A 16,483-nucleotide genomic window follows, 5' to 3' on the forward strand; every position below is an offset into this window, starting at 1 on the left:
AGGAACCTCTGTGCTTCTACACCTCCTCTCCCAGCTCTCAGGATCCATCCTCTCAGCATATCCAAACCATCTCAGTCTTCTCTCTTGATTTGTTCCTGATGCATGCCACTATAATCTGTCTTCTTCAACCCTTCTGAGAAGGCCCTTTCATTCAGCTTTACTCCATATATCCATCAGATCATCACCATAAACTATAATTTTGCTCCAGTCTCACTTCATCCTCTTTTACACCCTGTTTTTCCCATCCATGCAATACCATATGACACTACTAATTTAGATACCTGCTGTAGATACTCTCCCTAAATGTGGACAATGAGAACACTTGAAATGTCAGTATGGGGAACAGCTTTTATCTGAGTGTGTTCCAACCACTGTGTATGCCTGTGTGTAGGAGACGGTCTTTTTGGCTGAAGAGGTTAACATGTTGAGGAAAACTCATTTTTATAATAGTCTTGCAATTATCAGATGGTATTATTTAGCTTCACTGGTCCCCACTAGCAGCAGGGTCTGAGTTCTTCAGTAGTAAGACATCTAAGTTCTTCAGTAGTAAGACAAGGTTCTTTTTATTTATAGCTAATTTCAGTTTGATTTTGTTTTGAAGTTGTTTTTTTCTTTGTTAATGCAGCTCACCCCACCCTAAGTTGGGAAAAGAGGCCAGGATGATTGATAATGAAGAGGACTAAAGTTTAGCAATTTTATTAGGTCTGGATTTTGATGGTGATGATGACTAATGTTTGGCAGGTTTATTTGTTAGGAGAGACCTGATGGAAGGGGTATGAACACTCCATCATATTGAAGGGTCTCACAAAGTCTCCATTAACCTCTTCACTACAATGAATCCTCAAAACTATTGTATGCAACACCAGATAATGGTTTTCAGTTTATGAGAGACCTAACTAAATATTGGGCACCAGCATAACCACGAGTGTGTATGGTTTTCAGTTTTATTATGCTGAGGGCAGGAAATGAGAGCATAAGATTAATGTAGGGGGCAAATTCTAAAATTAGTTTAAAGTATTGGAAAAAGTATCTGATAAATACAAAAGTGTGAGTGTATGAAGGTAAACTATTTTGAAGGATTCTGATATTTGTTTAAAATGTACAAATAAAGCTAATAAATATAAGAGTGTGATTGCATGGAGAGAGGTTGTAAATGAAACTTAAAAAAAAAAAAAAAAAATAGCTTGTGTGATTGTTTGGAGGTAAATTATTCTGAGAAAATTTCATTTGTTTAAAGTACCTGTATGTATGTATAAACTAATTAATACAAGAATTGTGATGAAAAGGGGTAGACTGAGATAGTTTGGGCATGGGGAGAGGATGGAGTATGACAGGTGGGTGTGGAGGGTGAGAGTTGTGAACATTGAGGGTAGGGTAGCAAGTGGCAGGCCAAAAAAAAAAAAAGACCTGGGACAGGCTCATAGAGTGTAACTCCAGGGATAAGGAACTGAATAGAGAGGCTGCTAGAGATCAAGCAGCATGGAGACCTGCCATCAGGTGGGGCTGTTCAGCCAGACTGCCTAGGGAACAACTACTGCTGCCATCAGGTGACCAAGGTGATGTATGCATGTATGTTTGGGCCTTTATAAATGAATGATTATGATAGTAATGATGATGGTGATGATGAATGACAACACAGTACACTAGTTCTATGCTGTGTTATGTATATACAGTACCATACTTACACTGTGCTGTGGATCTTTGTTATGGCAGGCTGATAACACAGGGGCCACACCTGGGCGGAACATTGGAGGAGCATGCCCTGGGAGAGTGGATAGCGGACACATGGCGAGAACAGGGCATGGATGAGGTTCACCTGGTGCCGTATGATGTCTTGCTTTCGTACCCAAGTACATCTAAGCCCAATCTAGTGAGTGGCCTTGCTTCACTGTCAACAGTGCTCTATATTTAACCCAGTAACCCTTCTAGAACTCTCTCCATTACCTTCATTATCTGGTCTAAAAGTTTTATGCTTCTGTAATTTCCTCATTCCAGGGCATCACCCTTCTCCTTGTACACATATACAATTACACTCTTCAGCTGATCATCTGGGACACACTCATATATAATTGTATTTATCAAGTCATTGTCTAACCTCACTCCTATATCTCCTGAGGCTTTCAACATTTCAACAGTCAACCCAGACACACTTACTGCCCTCCCCATCTGCATCCTGCCTATTGCCTCCTTCACTGCAGATATGTCAATCAAAGGCCTAGGGCCAAACACTGGATCTGCTGACTCCAAACCTTCCCTGTCCCAGTCAAACTCCTCATTCATGTGTCTTTTATATCCTTACCGTTCACCATTACCCTTCCTTCATCATTCTTTACACACTGCTCACTAATGATATCCCTGTTTTCCCTCTTCATCTGATTTGCCACCTTAAAAATCATATTCTTCCCTTCCACTTGATTTAGGTTATCAAGTAAAAGTCTCTACAACTCAGACTTTTCCCTGTAAACCTCTCTTCTAGCCCTACACTTGGCAGCCAAGTATTCCTCTTTGTTATCACCCTTCTTCCATTCCTGGAAAAGCCTTCTTTTCTCCTTAACTGCAGCTTCTACACTCTCATCTCACCCCAAGCTGCTTTATGCCTTGGTGGGCCTCTTGTCCATCCACATAGTGAATCAGTAACTCTCTAGAAGTGGGTCTTGAAGGCTTAGTACTGTTCATTAATACTTTCATCCATGTCACCCTGTTCAGCCACCACTCTCCTCATCATGCTATAGAAGGCATTCCTTACAGCTTAGTTTTTCAACTTCCATACTTTTCACCTAGGTGCATAGGTCATCTTTTTCATGACTTGCTCCTTAAGCAGTGTGTCACTTATCAATAACTTGTGTTGCAGCACTCACTTCTGCTCCCCATAACTTTAACAGCCCTCACTAACTTCCTATCAGCTCTTCTGTCCAGAAAACAGCCTATCAGGCTGCTATTTCCCCCAGACTCGTACGTAATCAGCCTACTTTCTCTTTTCCTAAAACGTGTGTTGCACACAATCATGTTCATTGTCTCCCTAAACTCGAGTATCCTTTCCCCTTCCTCTTTTTCATAATAATTTCATAATTTTATAATGTCTTTTTCATAATATTTTTTCCCTTCACCTGATGATTTTATTCACCTTGCATATACTTTTCAAGCTGAGCAGGTTAAATGCTGCCTTAATCAAGTTTTTTTTTTTCAAATACGAGTTCAATAACATCGTTTGGTAGCAGCGAGCATAAACTATAGAGGCCATCATAGGGATTCAGAGGGTTGATTTTGGTACTAAAACTTATGAAATCATGTTTTTTTTCTTAGTTTATTGATTTTGCATTGTGATTTAAGTGACTGGTGCATTATATGTAAGATAAAGAATATGCTGATTATTGTCTTTTAGATTCCTGTATTGCCAAAGTGCTTCGTAACTGGTAATTATCAGAGTTACTATTCCGCAGATTTCTTTGAAGTGCCTCCATAAAGAATTAAAGTAAAAGCAGATGGGTTTGCCTGTGTAGTGAGCCAAGATTTTCAAGGCTTGAATAAATGTGTGGCCCATTTCTCCGGGCGTGTTGTTTCATAATTTTCCTGCTGTAGCGCTTTCTTTTTTATTTGTTTTGGGCCCTTCTTCATTCTGTCTTTTAGGTGGGTGTTTGGGGGTATATGATGATGATGATGACAGTATTGTTGATGATAATAGGCTGCTGTTGTCCTTTGTCGTGGAACCTTCTTCATCCTGTAACTTAGGTGGGTACCTGTATTTGGTTTTGTATGATAATTATGATGATGATAATAACTTTTTCTGGCCTTTATACGATGAGCGTAAGTTTGCATGGAAACTCTTCAGGTGCAACTTATCAATAAGGATGGAATGGTGTGGCAGAGTGCAGCCAAGCAGAAGCCTTTGTATGCCCCTGAGGAGGCACTTCCTGAGCTGCCCTACACCTTTAATGGTTATGCGTCTCCTGGCAATGTAACCGTATGTATTGTTTTTATTGCAGCTGTAGCTTAGTACTTCTTGTATTTATGCCCTGTTTATTAAAATAACTTTATTTTAGTCAAATTTGGCCTAAAACTGCCCTCTCTCCATTTTGAATACTGAGTTGTAACATGAAGTTAACATCAGACTGATGCTAGTCATGAAGAAGTGTTATGGAAAGGATATAGAGCCACAGTATTGTCTTACTATGTAATTAAGCTGTGTGAAATAAGCTGTACAAAGACAAAAATCTGAACCAAGTTAAGGAAATGGATTATAGCATTGCAAAGGTGTTAGCTGTACAGTAATAAATAAGGGACAGTGTGTTGGTGTGATACGCAGCAATGGAAACAACAGTGGAAGAAAAAAAGATAGAAGTTAGGGTGCATTAAAGAAAGGGGTTGAGATGAAAGAGAGGTAATATAGTGTATTGATGGTAAGAGGTATTTATGGTGATCAATAAAGAAAGGGAAGAAAAGAATAAAAAGTTAGGAAGATTTTTATTTGTTCTGTCTGTCTGTCTGTCTGTCTGTCTCTCTCTCTCTTTTCTTTTTTGTGTTGATAGGAATCATATCATGTGGAGAGGGTATTACAGTGCATACATATACATTAATAACCAGCCACAATAATCTGGAATTCTACCCCCCAAAATTACTGGATGAGTGCAAGGAGGGTCAGTATCCAAACTTGCCAATTTGAGCTCGCCCCATGAAACATCATCTTAAATATTGTACCCTTCAGTGGTGAAAGTGCCAGTCTCTGCACTCGCTGGGGAGGATTTCGACTGTATTTCTTTTATAAGCTTATAGTTACGACCTGAGTATATCAAGGAATTTAGCATTTTCATTTTCTTCTTTTGACATGTGAGTATTTTTTAACATGGCCTTTCTTGCACTTAGCTAGAGGATTATGTACATCCTGCTGGGAAGATGTGTAGTCACTAATTCCTGACATGCACAAAAATCACTTAGCAACAGATTCAAAGCACGGAGAGTGAGGTTTATAATGTCAAGGCACCTGATGTGGAATTATTTATATGGTAGCTGTGCTTGTGGACGTGGGAGGCTATGGAGCAGAGTGTGGGTGGGTAGGTGGGAGGGTATGGGGGAGGGGGTGGATGGGTAGGTGGGAGGGTATGTGGATGGGTAGGTGGGAGGGTATGGGGCTGGGTGTAGGTGGGTAGGTAGGAGGGTATGGAGTAGGGGGTGGGTGGGTAGGTGGGAGGGTATGGGGCTGGGGATGGGTGGGTAGGTGGGAGGGTATGGGGCTGGGGATGGGTGGGTAGGTGGGAAGGTATGGGGCTGGGATTGGGTGGGTAGGTGGGAGGGTATGGGGCTGGGGATGGGTGGGTAGGTGGGAGGCTATGGAGTGGGGAGTGGGTGGGTAGCTGGGAGGGTATAGGGCAGGTGGTGGGCACATAAGTGGGAGGGTATGGGGCAAGGGGTGGGTGGGTAGGAGAGAGGGTATGAAATAGGTGGTGAATGGGAGGATATGAAGTAGAGAATGGGTGATTAGGCATGGCTTCAACATGCTTACATGCATCATTTGTCACTTAGAAATGGCCATCAGTGCTGCTCAGTCACTAGCAACTTCTCAGTTCAGTTCCTTATCCCTGGAATCATATTGTATGATCTTGTCCCCAATAATTTATTGCTCTGCCTGTCACAGCTGCACCCTCAACATTCATACTTCATCCACTGCAGCCACTTGTCATTCTCCATCCTCTCCACATGCCCACACCTTCTTTCATTATATCACAAGTGCATTCAAGTCCCATCCTTCTCCTCAACTTTTCATATACAGTCTTAACCTTGTTTTAATGTGTATAAATGTTGAGTCTTTGTACTTTCTTACCAGGGGGATGTGGTGTTTGCCAACTATGGACAGGAGCAGGACTTTGAGTACTTAGCTCAAGAAGGCGTCAGCATCAAAGACAAGATTGTCATTGCACGATATGGAAAAATATTCAGAGCCAACATTGTAAGTGTCTGTAGGCATATCAGATTTACCTTATTTGTGACTGGTTACCTTAGTGAGGGTGCTGGAGAGGGGTTCCTTCACGTGGTGGCATGTGATGGGTGATGGAGCTGCCTGGTTATACAGATGTTCCTTGATTATAGCCTTATCCCCAAAAGGAAGATGATGAACTGTTGGAGGAAAGCAACCCTACTGTAGTCTGCAGTCCACCAGGTTGATGTTTCAGATGACCTGAGGCTGCAGCTCTGTTTATTACTACAAGCTTAATCAAAGTAGAATTCAGCCAGAATTACTGTAGATAAAGAAAATTGTATCTACTGATAAAAGATCATTAGTAGAGAAATGTTAGAATTGTCTGTCAGACTAACATGGTACCATTAGAAATTTAAAGGAGTTCATTCATAGATGTACACAGTTGCAGTAAACATTTGCAATGTTGTTTTGGTAAGTTCTGCAGAGGTGTTGTTGTTGTTGTTATGATCCAAGCTCCTCTGTACACAAACCATACATACTGTAAGGATTGAGTGTTCCATTCAGGCAGTACCAGTTCTCTTATTTCTGTGATTTTAGTGAACGATTGTTGTGTTATGAGAGTGAGGTGTTTGAGGTAAATATTTTGTATTGCGAGGAACTATAGTGAGGGCAGAGTGGGTTGCTTGTGAGTGGCATCTGTGTTGATACTGATGTAGAGAAGAATGGTAGGCACATTACCGTTTGGCTAAGTGAACTCTGTTTCTTTGGAATGAGCACCTAGTGAGTGTTCATGTTGTATTCTGTTTAATTGTGGTGGCTGACATTACTATAGAATATCATGAATTTTTTCGAGAAAGCTGCATTACCTGAGAGAGTTTTTCTCCCATCTTTTGGGCATCTGAAATAATGTTTTATGGTTTTTGAGAGAGAGAGAGAGAGAGAGAGGCAAAGTAAGGAGTGGGGATTTAGTCAGAAATATTTTTGTTGTATTCCATGCCTTTCACAGACAAATGAGTGCCATATGAGCTGATTTAATATCCACTGTTGAAGGCAAAGCTCATGAGTTGGACGGAGAGCATAACCTGAGGGACTGTTTGGTAGTAATCAGCTTAAGATGGTGTTGTGGAGAGCTACTTGTTCAGATAAACTAATGAGTCTGTCCATGGTGATTGGCATCAAGCAGTATATTCAGTACAGTATTAGGTGGTGAAGATTCAAATTGCCAAAGAGGCCAGATAGAGCAACTGAAGACTGGTAAGAGAGATGACTCAGCCAGAAAGCCAAATATTAGCAGCAGTGAGATGCCTCTGAAAAATGCCCTTAGCCTAAGTGTCCTACAGAGTGAGTGAAGTCAATCACCACACCTTTTCCTGATGGAAGTGAACAGAGTCCACCATAACCATCCTGAAAAGATGGGTCTTGATGAACCTGTCTGATGACTTCAGTCTTGTTTTGTTTATTTTCTTGATTGAAGTTAGAGGTCTGTGCCACACAGCTGTGGTGTGCTACCACTGCATCTCGAGTTCCAAATCCCTCTTCATCAGGTCCAACAACATGTTCTTAGGGACAAATGTTCATCTGGGACATTGCTCCTGTCCAGGTCTCACTTGAATTTATTTGTAGGAATGCCTTGGCAGAAAGTTGGAGATTTTGGGTCCACTGTAAGCAGGATTGGTTAAGGTCAATGATTAAATTCACATTGATGCATGTGTAGGTGGTGCTGTGTCTCTCACATTTTCTCCCAATTCCAGTTGTCTGTCTCAGGAGTATTTCCTGATCTGAGTTATGTAAAAGTTTCTCTTCCATTTTCCAGGTGTAGATGGCATTATATATCTCTCTTTGTCTGTTATTTATTACATTGCTTTGCTAGTGTAATGTCTGTGAATATTTTACATTTACAAAGCTAATTTGAAGTGAAGTGTACTAAAGCATTTTTTATTTATGATGTTTTAGTATAAGGGTCTGTGGACTGTTGACATTTTTAGATTCAGACATGGCCATTCTTAAGTAATGAGTACTTTCCTCTTCCTACCCATATTGGATTCCCAGGATTATCTCTCACTTTGATACATTACACCTAGGATGTGTATTTAGAAAAGATCTTCCTCCCGCAGGCTCAGATGGCGGAGGATCGAGGTGCCGTGGGTCTTGTGCTTTTCAGTGACCCTAAAGACTATGCGCCAAGAGGTTCAGACTTCGTGTATCCTCATTCCTACTTCATGCCTCCATCAGCAGCTCCGTTTGGCACCATTATGCTTTCGGGTGGTGACCCCTTAACCCCATTTTATCCAGCAGTTGGTAGGTTGGAGAATATTCTTCTTTAATGAGAAGTTTATTGATATATTTGTGTGTTCAGACAATTACTGACAACACAGTTACCTTAGTACAGTACACTGAATGCCTATCACAGAGCTTGGTAGGCTTTTTAAGTTTTTTGGCTTGCACTTGATAGTCTATCTATCTATCTATTGCCAGACGCCTCAATCCCGTTTGGGGTGGCCACAAACAAATCGCCTCCAAGTCGCCCTGTCCCCCGCCATTTCACTCCCCTGCTCCCAACTCACACCCCCCTCTCTCATATACCTCTCCACCCCATCTCTCCATCTCATCCTCGGCCTCCCCCTCCCTCTTTCCCCCTCCACCTCACTCACATACACTCTCTTCGTCAGTCTTTCACCCTCCATCCTCTCCACATGGCCAAACCACCTCAGTGTGTTCCTCATAACGCTTCCTATCACATCCCCATCAACACCACAACGCTCCTTTATATCCTCATTCGTCAGCCTGTCTCTCCATGTGACTCCACAGGCTCCTCTTAAATAACTCATTTCCATGGCTCTCACTCTTGACTTGTGTCCTTCCAACAACGTCCACGCTTCACTTCCGTACGTTAGAGTTGGTATCACAATACTCTCATGTAGTAACTTTTTCACTTCCATGCTCACTTCCCTGTTTCTTATCACTGCTTTCAAAGAACCAGCAACCTTTCTTCCCTGCTGTACCCTTTCAAGCACTTCACCCTCCAAACCTCCATCCTTACTCATCACACTACCCAAGTACTTAAACGTACTCCCATTTTCCAATTCCTCACCATCGAACCTCGCTGTACATTCACTGACTTCACCTCTCTCAAAGACCATCACTTTACTCTTCCCTACATTCACCTTTAGATTCCGTTTCCTACATACTCTCTCAAACTCATCCACCAAACCTTGCAGCTCTCCTTCGTCTTCACTCAACAACACAGTATCATCTGCAAACAACAGTACAGGGAGTTTCCAAACACTATCCTCTCTCACCAGGGCCAATCCAACATCCACTACCCTACCTTGTACCTCTTTTATTACCCCATCCATGTACAGATTGAACAACCATGGAGACATGACACATCCCTGTTTCAACCCAACTTTCAAAGAGAAAAATTCACTTAGTTCACCATCCACATGCACTGCAGCCTTCGCACCATCGTACATACTCTTCACAGCATTCAACAACTTCCCATCTATTCCATATATTCTTAACACTTTCCACAATCCTTCTCTATCCACCCTGTCATATGCTTTCTCCAAATCCATGAAAGCCACATACAACTTCTTTCCCTTCTCTAGAAACTTTTCCACTAAAGATCTGAGAATGAATATCTGATCTACACAACCTCTTCCCTTCCTAAAGCCTCCCTGTTCTTCTCCAACTAATTTCTCTGTTCTTTCTCTAACTCTGTCAATAAGTATCCTACCATACACTTTTCCTATTATACTAAGAAGACAAATGCCCCTATGATTACCACACACTTCTTTTTCCCCTTTTCCTTTGTACAAGGGAATAATTATACCTGACTTCCAATCCTCCGGGACTCTACCTTCCTCCCAGGCCAATCTGCACATCTTCCACATCCATTCTACTACTATCTCTCCCCCATGCTTCAACATTTCACCACACACTCCATCAATTCCTGGGGCTTTCCCTGATTTAACTTTCTTCATTGCTTCCACAACTTCTATCCTACAGATTTCTTTCTGTCTTCTCACCTCCCTCCTTCTCCCAGCCATTCCCCAGCCACTTATACTTGCATTACTTCCATCCTCCACGTTCAACGATTCCTTAAAGTGTTCTCTCCATCTGCTCACTTTTTCTCCCTTCTCCACTAGTAATCTACCATTTTTATCTTTCACTCCCCTGCTAACTTCACTTCCACCCTGTCTTACTCTTTTCACCTCTTTCCAGAACATTTTCTTACAGTCCCTCCACTTTACACTCAACTTCCTTCCAAATTCCTCATCCACTCTCTTCTTACTCTCTCTTACTAATCTTTTCACCTCTCTCTTCCTTTCTACATATAACTCTCTCTTCCGCCTCTCAGCTTCTTCCACGTCCCTATTTCTCATCCATTCATTGTATGCTTTCTTCTTTTGTGCCACAGCCCGTTTCACCTCTTCAGTCCACCACGCTGTTCCTTGCACCCCCCTCCGTCTTCTCTTCCTTCCACACACCACATCACATGCTGCACATATTTCTTCTGTAAATATTCTACACACACCTTCCACGTCCCCCATCTGCTCCAACTCATATTTGCCCAATCGTTCCTCCACTTCTCTCTTATACTCTGCCTTTTTCTCATCCTCTTGTAACCTTTCCACTCACCTTGCAACTACTCCTTCCTCTCGTCTTTCCCTTCTTCTATTCCTCCATCTTACTTGAACTTTAACTCTGGCCACCACCAAGTAGTGGTCAGAAAGTCCACTCCCCCAACCTCTATAAACTCTTGCATCCAATATACATCTTCGCATCCTTTCATCCACACACACATAATCAATCATTGCCTTCCTTTCACTCAATTCACCACCCACCCTTCTCATCACTCGCCATGTATACCTGTGGATCATTTTATGCCTGAAGAGGGTATTGGCTATCACCAACCCCCTCCCAGCACAAATGTCCACTAACGTACTCCCATTCTCATCTATCTCAGCAGGCACACCCCACTCACCAACTATTCCATCCACCTTCACATTCCCAACTTTACCATTCATATCACCAATCAAAAACACTCTATCATTCCTTCCAAACTTTTCCATACATACTTCTACATTTGTCCAGAACTCTTCTCTCACTCTTCTAGCACGATCTTGCATTGGCGCATACACACACACAATCGCCCACATTTGTATTCCAACTTTCAACTTTACCCACACAATCCTTGATCTAACTGATCCATACTGTCTTATGCTCCTCTTCCATCTTTTACTCACAACTATACACACTCCTTCCTTTGCCCTCTCATTCCCACCTACTCCTGCACATATACCCCATCCGTACTCCCATTCTCTCACACTTTCTCCTCTCCATTTTGTTTCAGTTATTCCACATACATCCACTTTCGCATCCTCAAGCACCTGGACAATCTCTCTCTCTTTCACCTCATCATTTGCTCCTCTTACATTCCACGTTCCAATTGCAATGTCCTTTGTCCGGTCCTTGGTCGTCAACGTTTGGTCAGTCCTTGTCCGAGGCTTTTTTTTTTTTTTTTTTTTTTTTTTTTTTTTTTTTTTAGGGTGTTATTTTTACACTCAACTTCCTTCCAAATTCCTCATCCACTCTCTTCTTACTCTCTCTTACTAATCTTTTCACCTCTCTCTTCCTTTCTACATATAACTCTCTCTTCCGCCTCTCAGCTTCTTCCACGTCCCTATTTCTCATCCATTCATTGTATGTGTTAAAAATACAGGCAAATCCCAGTTTAACGATGCAGTTGGTTAAGTAAAAACACATTGCTAGGCACGATGTTGTAAATTGGGGACGATTTAACATGTAAAGTATAGGGATTTGTTTTTGAGCTGTGGGTTTCCCCCCCAAGCAAGTCCTAAACTCACCCAAATGAATAAAAAAAAAAAGTTCAAAGCCAATTTAAATGGCCCAACAGCCATAAAAGAAGCTTACCTGAGCCTAACACCTGTAAATAATTCACTAAAGCCAACAAATAAAATCTGAAAATCATAATAAATAGGGCAGAAAATATCAAACACCTCTCATCACTTCACTTCTTGTAAGTCCATGTCCGGTCCTGGTCGTCATCCTTGCAATCCCCCCTGAGGCTAGGGGACATGTGGTGCTCATTAGCACTCACTCATCCTTCTCAGAGCCCTCAAACCTCATCTCTGAGGGTCAGAGGGGGTGGGGGGGAGGTGGGGTGATGGTAGCAGGAGACTGATGTGCTGGCTTTTGGGGTGGTGATTGAGTGCGATGCGATGACTCATGAGGTGGCGATGGGGTGCAGTGCCCATCACAAAACGGGGGGTAGGCTTACGATAGGCAGGGTAGGGTGTTATTTCTACTCCCATCAGTATTACGGGGTATCGCATATATGAGTGTCATAAATCGGGGTTTATCTGTACTGTACAGTAGTCTGTTTACCTTAACCCGGCCTAAATATTCAGCTTTTTGCACCTGATTTTACATAGCACAGTGGCAGAAAAATAAAAGATAGGTACTAGACATCTTCATGACCAGCATCATATTCTGGTGTTAATGTCTTGTTATAGCTCAGCAGTAAGAGAGAGAGAGAGACAGACAGACAGAGACAGAAACAGAGAGAGGGAGAGAGAGAGACAGAGATAGAGACAGAGAGAGAGAGAACAATTTTAGACCAGGTTATAGTAAATCTGACGTAGTTTGAGGGAATTCACCACATGTGGTCCTAGGTTTTCTTATATACGGTAGTGATTTTCCAGCTCTTAACATGTCCATATATAACACTGTTTTGATCAATGATGTGTGTTTGTGTCTCGTATGCTGAAACCATGATCATAGTTACAGAAAAAGATGAAATTTTCCTAAATGATTTGACCACAGTTGTGCTAGAGTAACAGAACATAAAACAGTAGCCTACAACACTTATACAAGGACCAAAACCAAAGAAGCCTTTAACTATCATAGAAATATCAGAAACCATGCCAAAACTATTATCATTCATTCTAAATCAAACTTTCTACATAGGCAGGTTAACAAACTACGGTACTAAACAACCCAAATGATAACAAAATATTCTGGTCAACCCTTAATTCATTCAAAACTAACTTCACTACCACCTCTTCCATTCCACCTTTACAGTCCCCCAATGGAAATCTAGTAAGTGACCCACGTGGAAAAGCCAAACTTCTTGTTGACATTTTTCCAACAAACTCAACCCTAAATACAGAAAATCACAATATTCCTGTACAGTACTTAATTTTGATTCCCCCCAAATGCCTCCTTTCATGATTGACACCAGATACATACGAGCTGTATTACAGAATCTCTCAGCAGACAAAGCTACTGGTCCAGATGAAATTCCTTCAATAGTACTTAAAAATTGCTCCTCAGTGTTGGCTCCTGCAATGGCAAAATTTTTCCGCTTATGCATCCGTACCTCAAGTTTTTGAGCCTCTTGGAAAGAAGCAAATATCCATCCTGTTCCTAAAAAGGGGACAACTTGTGATCCATCAAACTATAGACCAATTGCAATAACTTCCATTCTTAGTAAAGTTTTTGAGACACTAATTAACAAAAACATAATCAAGCATCTAGAAATCAGTAAATTAATCAATGATCGGCAGTATGGATTTAGACAAGAACGTTCAACTGTAGACATTCTTTGCCTTCTTACCCATCAGATTAACAAAACAATAGACCAACACGGTGAAACACACACAATAGCACTTGATATATCAAAAGCATTTGACAGAGTATGGCACCGGGCCTTATTGTTTAAGATGTCACACTATGGCCTTGCATCACTGGTTCCTCTAATTTCTTCTTACCTTCATAATAGAAAAATACGGGTCATGGTAGATGGAATTCATTGTCAGTTTCTATCTATCTATCTATCTATTGCCAGACGCCTCAATTCCGTTTGGAGTGGCCACAAACAAATCGCCTCCACGTCGTCCTGTCCCCTGCCATTTCACTACCCTGCTCCCAACTCACACCCCCCTCTCTCATATACCTCTCCACCCCATCCCTCCATCTCATCCTCGGCCTCCCCCTCCCTCTTCCCCCTTCCACCTCACTCACATACACTCTCCGTCAGTCTTTCACCCTCCATCCTCTCCACATGGCCAAACCACCTCAGTGTGTTCCTTATAACACTTCCTATCACATCTACATCCACACCACAATGCTCCTTTATAACCTCATTTGTCAGCCTGTCTCTCCATGTGACTCCACAGGTTCCTCTTAAATAACTCATTTCCACTGCTCTCACTCTTGACTTGTGTCCTTCCAACAATGTCCAAGCTTCACTTCCATACATTAGAGTTGGTATCACAATACTGTCATGTAGTAACTTTTTCACTTCCATGCCCACTTCCGTGTTTCTTATCATTGCTTTCAAAGAACCAGCAACCTTTCTTCCCTGCTGTACCCTTTCAAGCACTTCACCCTCCAAACCTCCATCCTTACTCATCACACTACCCAAGTACTTAAATGTACTCACATTTTCCAATTCCTCACCATCGAACCTCGCTGTACATTCACTGACTTCACCTCTCTCAAAGACCATCACTTTACTCTTCCCTACATTCACCTTTAGATTCCATTTCTTGGACACTCCCAAACTCATCCACCAAGCCTTGCAGCTCCCCTTCGTCTTCACTCAACTACACTGTATCATCTGCAAACAACAGTACAGGGAGTTTCCAAACACTATCCTATCTCACCAGGGCCACTCCAACATCCACTACCCTACCTTGTACCTCTTTTATTACCCCATCCATGAACAGATTGAACAACCATGGGGACATGACACATCCCTGTTTCAACCCAACCTCCAAAGAGAAAAATTCACTTAGTTCACCATCCACACGCACTGCAGCTTTAGCACCATCGTACATACTCTTCACAGCATTCAACAACTTTCCATCTACTCCATATATTCTTAATACTTTCCACAATTCTTGTTGATCCACCCTTTCATATGCTTTCTCCAAATCCATGAAAGCCGCATACAACTTCTTTCCCTTCCCTAGAAACTTTTCCACTAAAGATCTAAGAATGAATATCTGATCTACACAACCTCTTCCCTTCCTAAAACCTCCCTGTTCTTCTCCAACTAATTCCTCTGTTCTTTCTCTAACTCTGTCAATAAGTATCCTACCATGCACTTTTCCTATTATGCTAAGAAGACAGATGCCCCTATGATTACCACACACTTCGTTTTCCCCTTTTCCTTTGTACAAGGGAATAATTATACCTGACTTCCAATCCTCCGGGACTCTACCTTCCTCCCAGGCCAATCTGCACATCTTCCACATCCATTCTACTACTATCTCTCCCCCATGCTTCAGCATTTCACCACACACTCCATCAATTCCTGGGGCTTTCCCCATTTTGACTTTCTTCATTGCTTCCACAACTTCTATCCTACTGATTTCTTCCTGTCTTCTCACCTCCCTCCTTCTCCCAGCCATTCCCCAGCCACTTATACTCGCATTACTTCCATCCTGTATGTTCAGCAATTCCTTAAAGTGTTCTCTCCATATGCTCACTTTTTCTCCCTTCTCCACTAGTAATCTACCATTTTTATCTTTCACTCCCCTGCTAACCTCACTTCCTCCCTGTCTTACTCTTTTCACCTCTTTCCAGAACATCTTCTTACAGTCCCTCCACTTTACACTCAAATTCCTTCCAAATTCCTCATCCACTCTCTTCTTACTCTCTCTTACTAATCTTTTCACCTCTCACTTTCTTTCTACATATAACTCTCTCTTCCGCCTCTCAACTTCTTCCATGCCCCTACTTCTCATCCATTCATTGTATGCTTTCTTCTTTTGTGCCACAGCCTGTCTCACCTTTTCAGTCCACCACGCTGTTCCTTGCACCCCCCTCCGTCTTCTCTTGCTCCCACACACCACATCACATGTTGCACATATTTCTTCTGTAAATATCCTGCACACACCTTCCACGTCCCCCATCTGCTTCAATTCATATTTGCCCAATCGTTCCTCCACTTCTCTCTTATACTCTGCCTTTTTCTCATCCTCTTGTAACCTTTCCACTCTCCTTGCAACTACCCCTTCCTCTCGTCGTTCCCTTCTTCTATTCCTCCATCTTACTTGTATCCTAATTCTGGCCACCACCAAGTAGTAGTCAGAAAGTCCACTCCCCCAACCTCTACAAGCTCTTGCATCCATTACACATCTTCGCATCCTTTCATCCACACACACATAATCAATCATTGCCTTCCTTTCATTCAGTTCACCACCCATCCTTCACATCACTCGCCATGTATACCTGTGGATCATTTTATGCCTGAAGAGGGTATTGGCTATCACCAACCCCTTCCCAGCACAAGTGTCCACTAACGCACTGCCATTCTCATCTGTCGCAGCAGGCACACCCCACTCACCAACTATTCCATCCACCTTCACATTCCCTACTTTACCATTCATATCACCGATCAAAAACACTCTCTCATTCCTTCCAAACTTTTCCATGCACACTTCCACATTTTTCCAGAACTCTTCTCTCACTCTGCTAGCACGATCTTGTGTTGGTGCGTACACACACACAATCGCCCACAATTGTATTCCAACTTTC

At 42.2% G+C, this 16,483-nt stretch overlaps 1 protein-coding gene across 1 annotated transcript in view; it reads left to right on the forward strand.

The window, feature by feature from the left end:
• Positions 1 to 16,483, forward strand: part of LOC145394813 (putative N-acetylated-alpha-linked acidic dipeptidase) — a 65,250-nt gene that overhangs the window by 953 nt on the left and 47,814 nt on the right. Inside the window, exons 3-6 of the mRNA XM_080268601.1 lie at positions 1,714 to 1,870; positions 3,830 to 3,961; positions 5,819 to 5,941; positions 8,026 to 8,209. Of these exons, the coding sequence (XP_080124727.1) occupies positions 1,714 to 1,870; positions 3,830 to 3,961; positions 5,819 to 5,941; positions 8,026 to 8,209 (596 nt within the window). The remainder of the gene's footprint in view (positions 1 to 1,713; positions 1,871 to 3,829; positions 3,962 to 5,818; positions 5,942 to 8,025; positions 8,210 to 16,483) is intronic.

This window comes from Coenobita brevimanus, chromosome 28 (genome assembly GCF_032717465.1).
Source record: "Coenobita brevimanus isolate Jiangsu-jjx chromosome 28, ASM3271746v2, whole genome shotgun sequence".
NCBI classification, from domain to species: domain Eukaryota; kingdom Metazoa; phylum Arthropoda; class Malacostraca; order Decapoda; family Coenobitidae; genus Coenobita; species Coenobita brevimanus.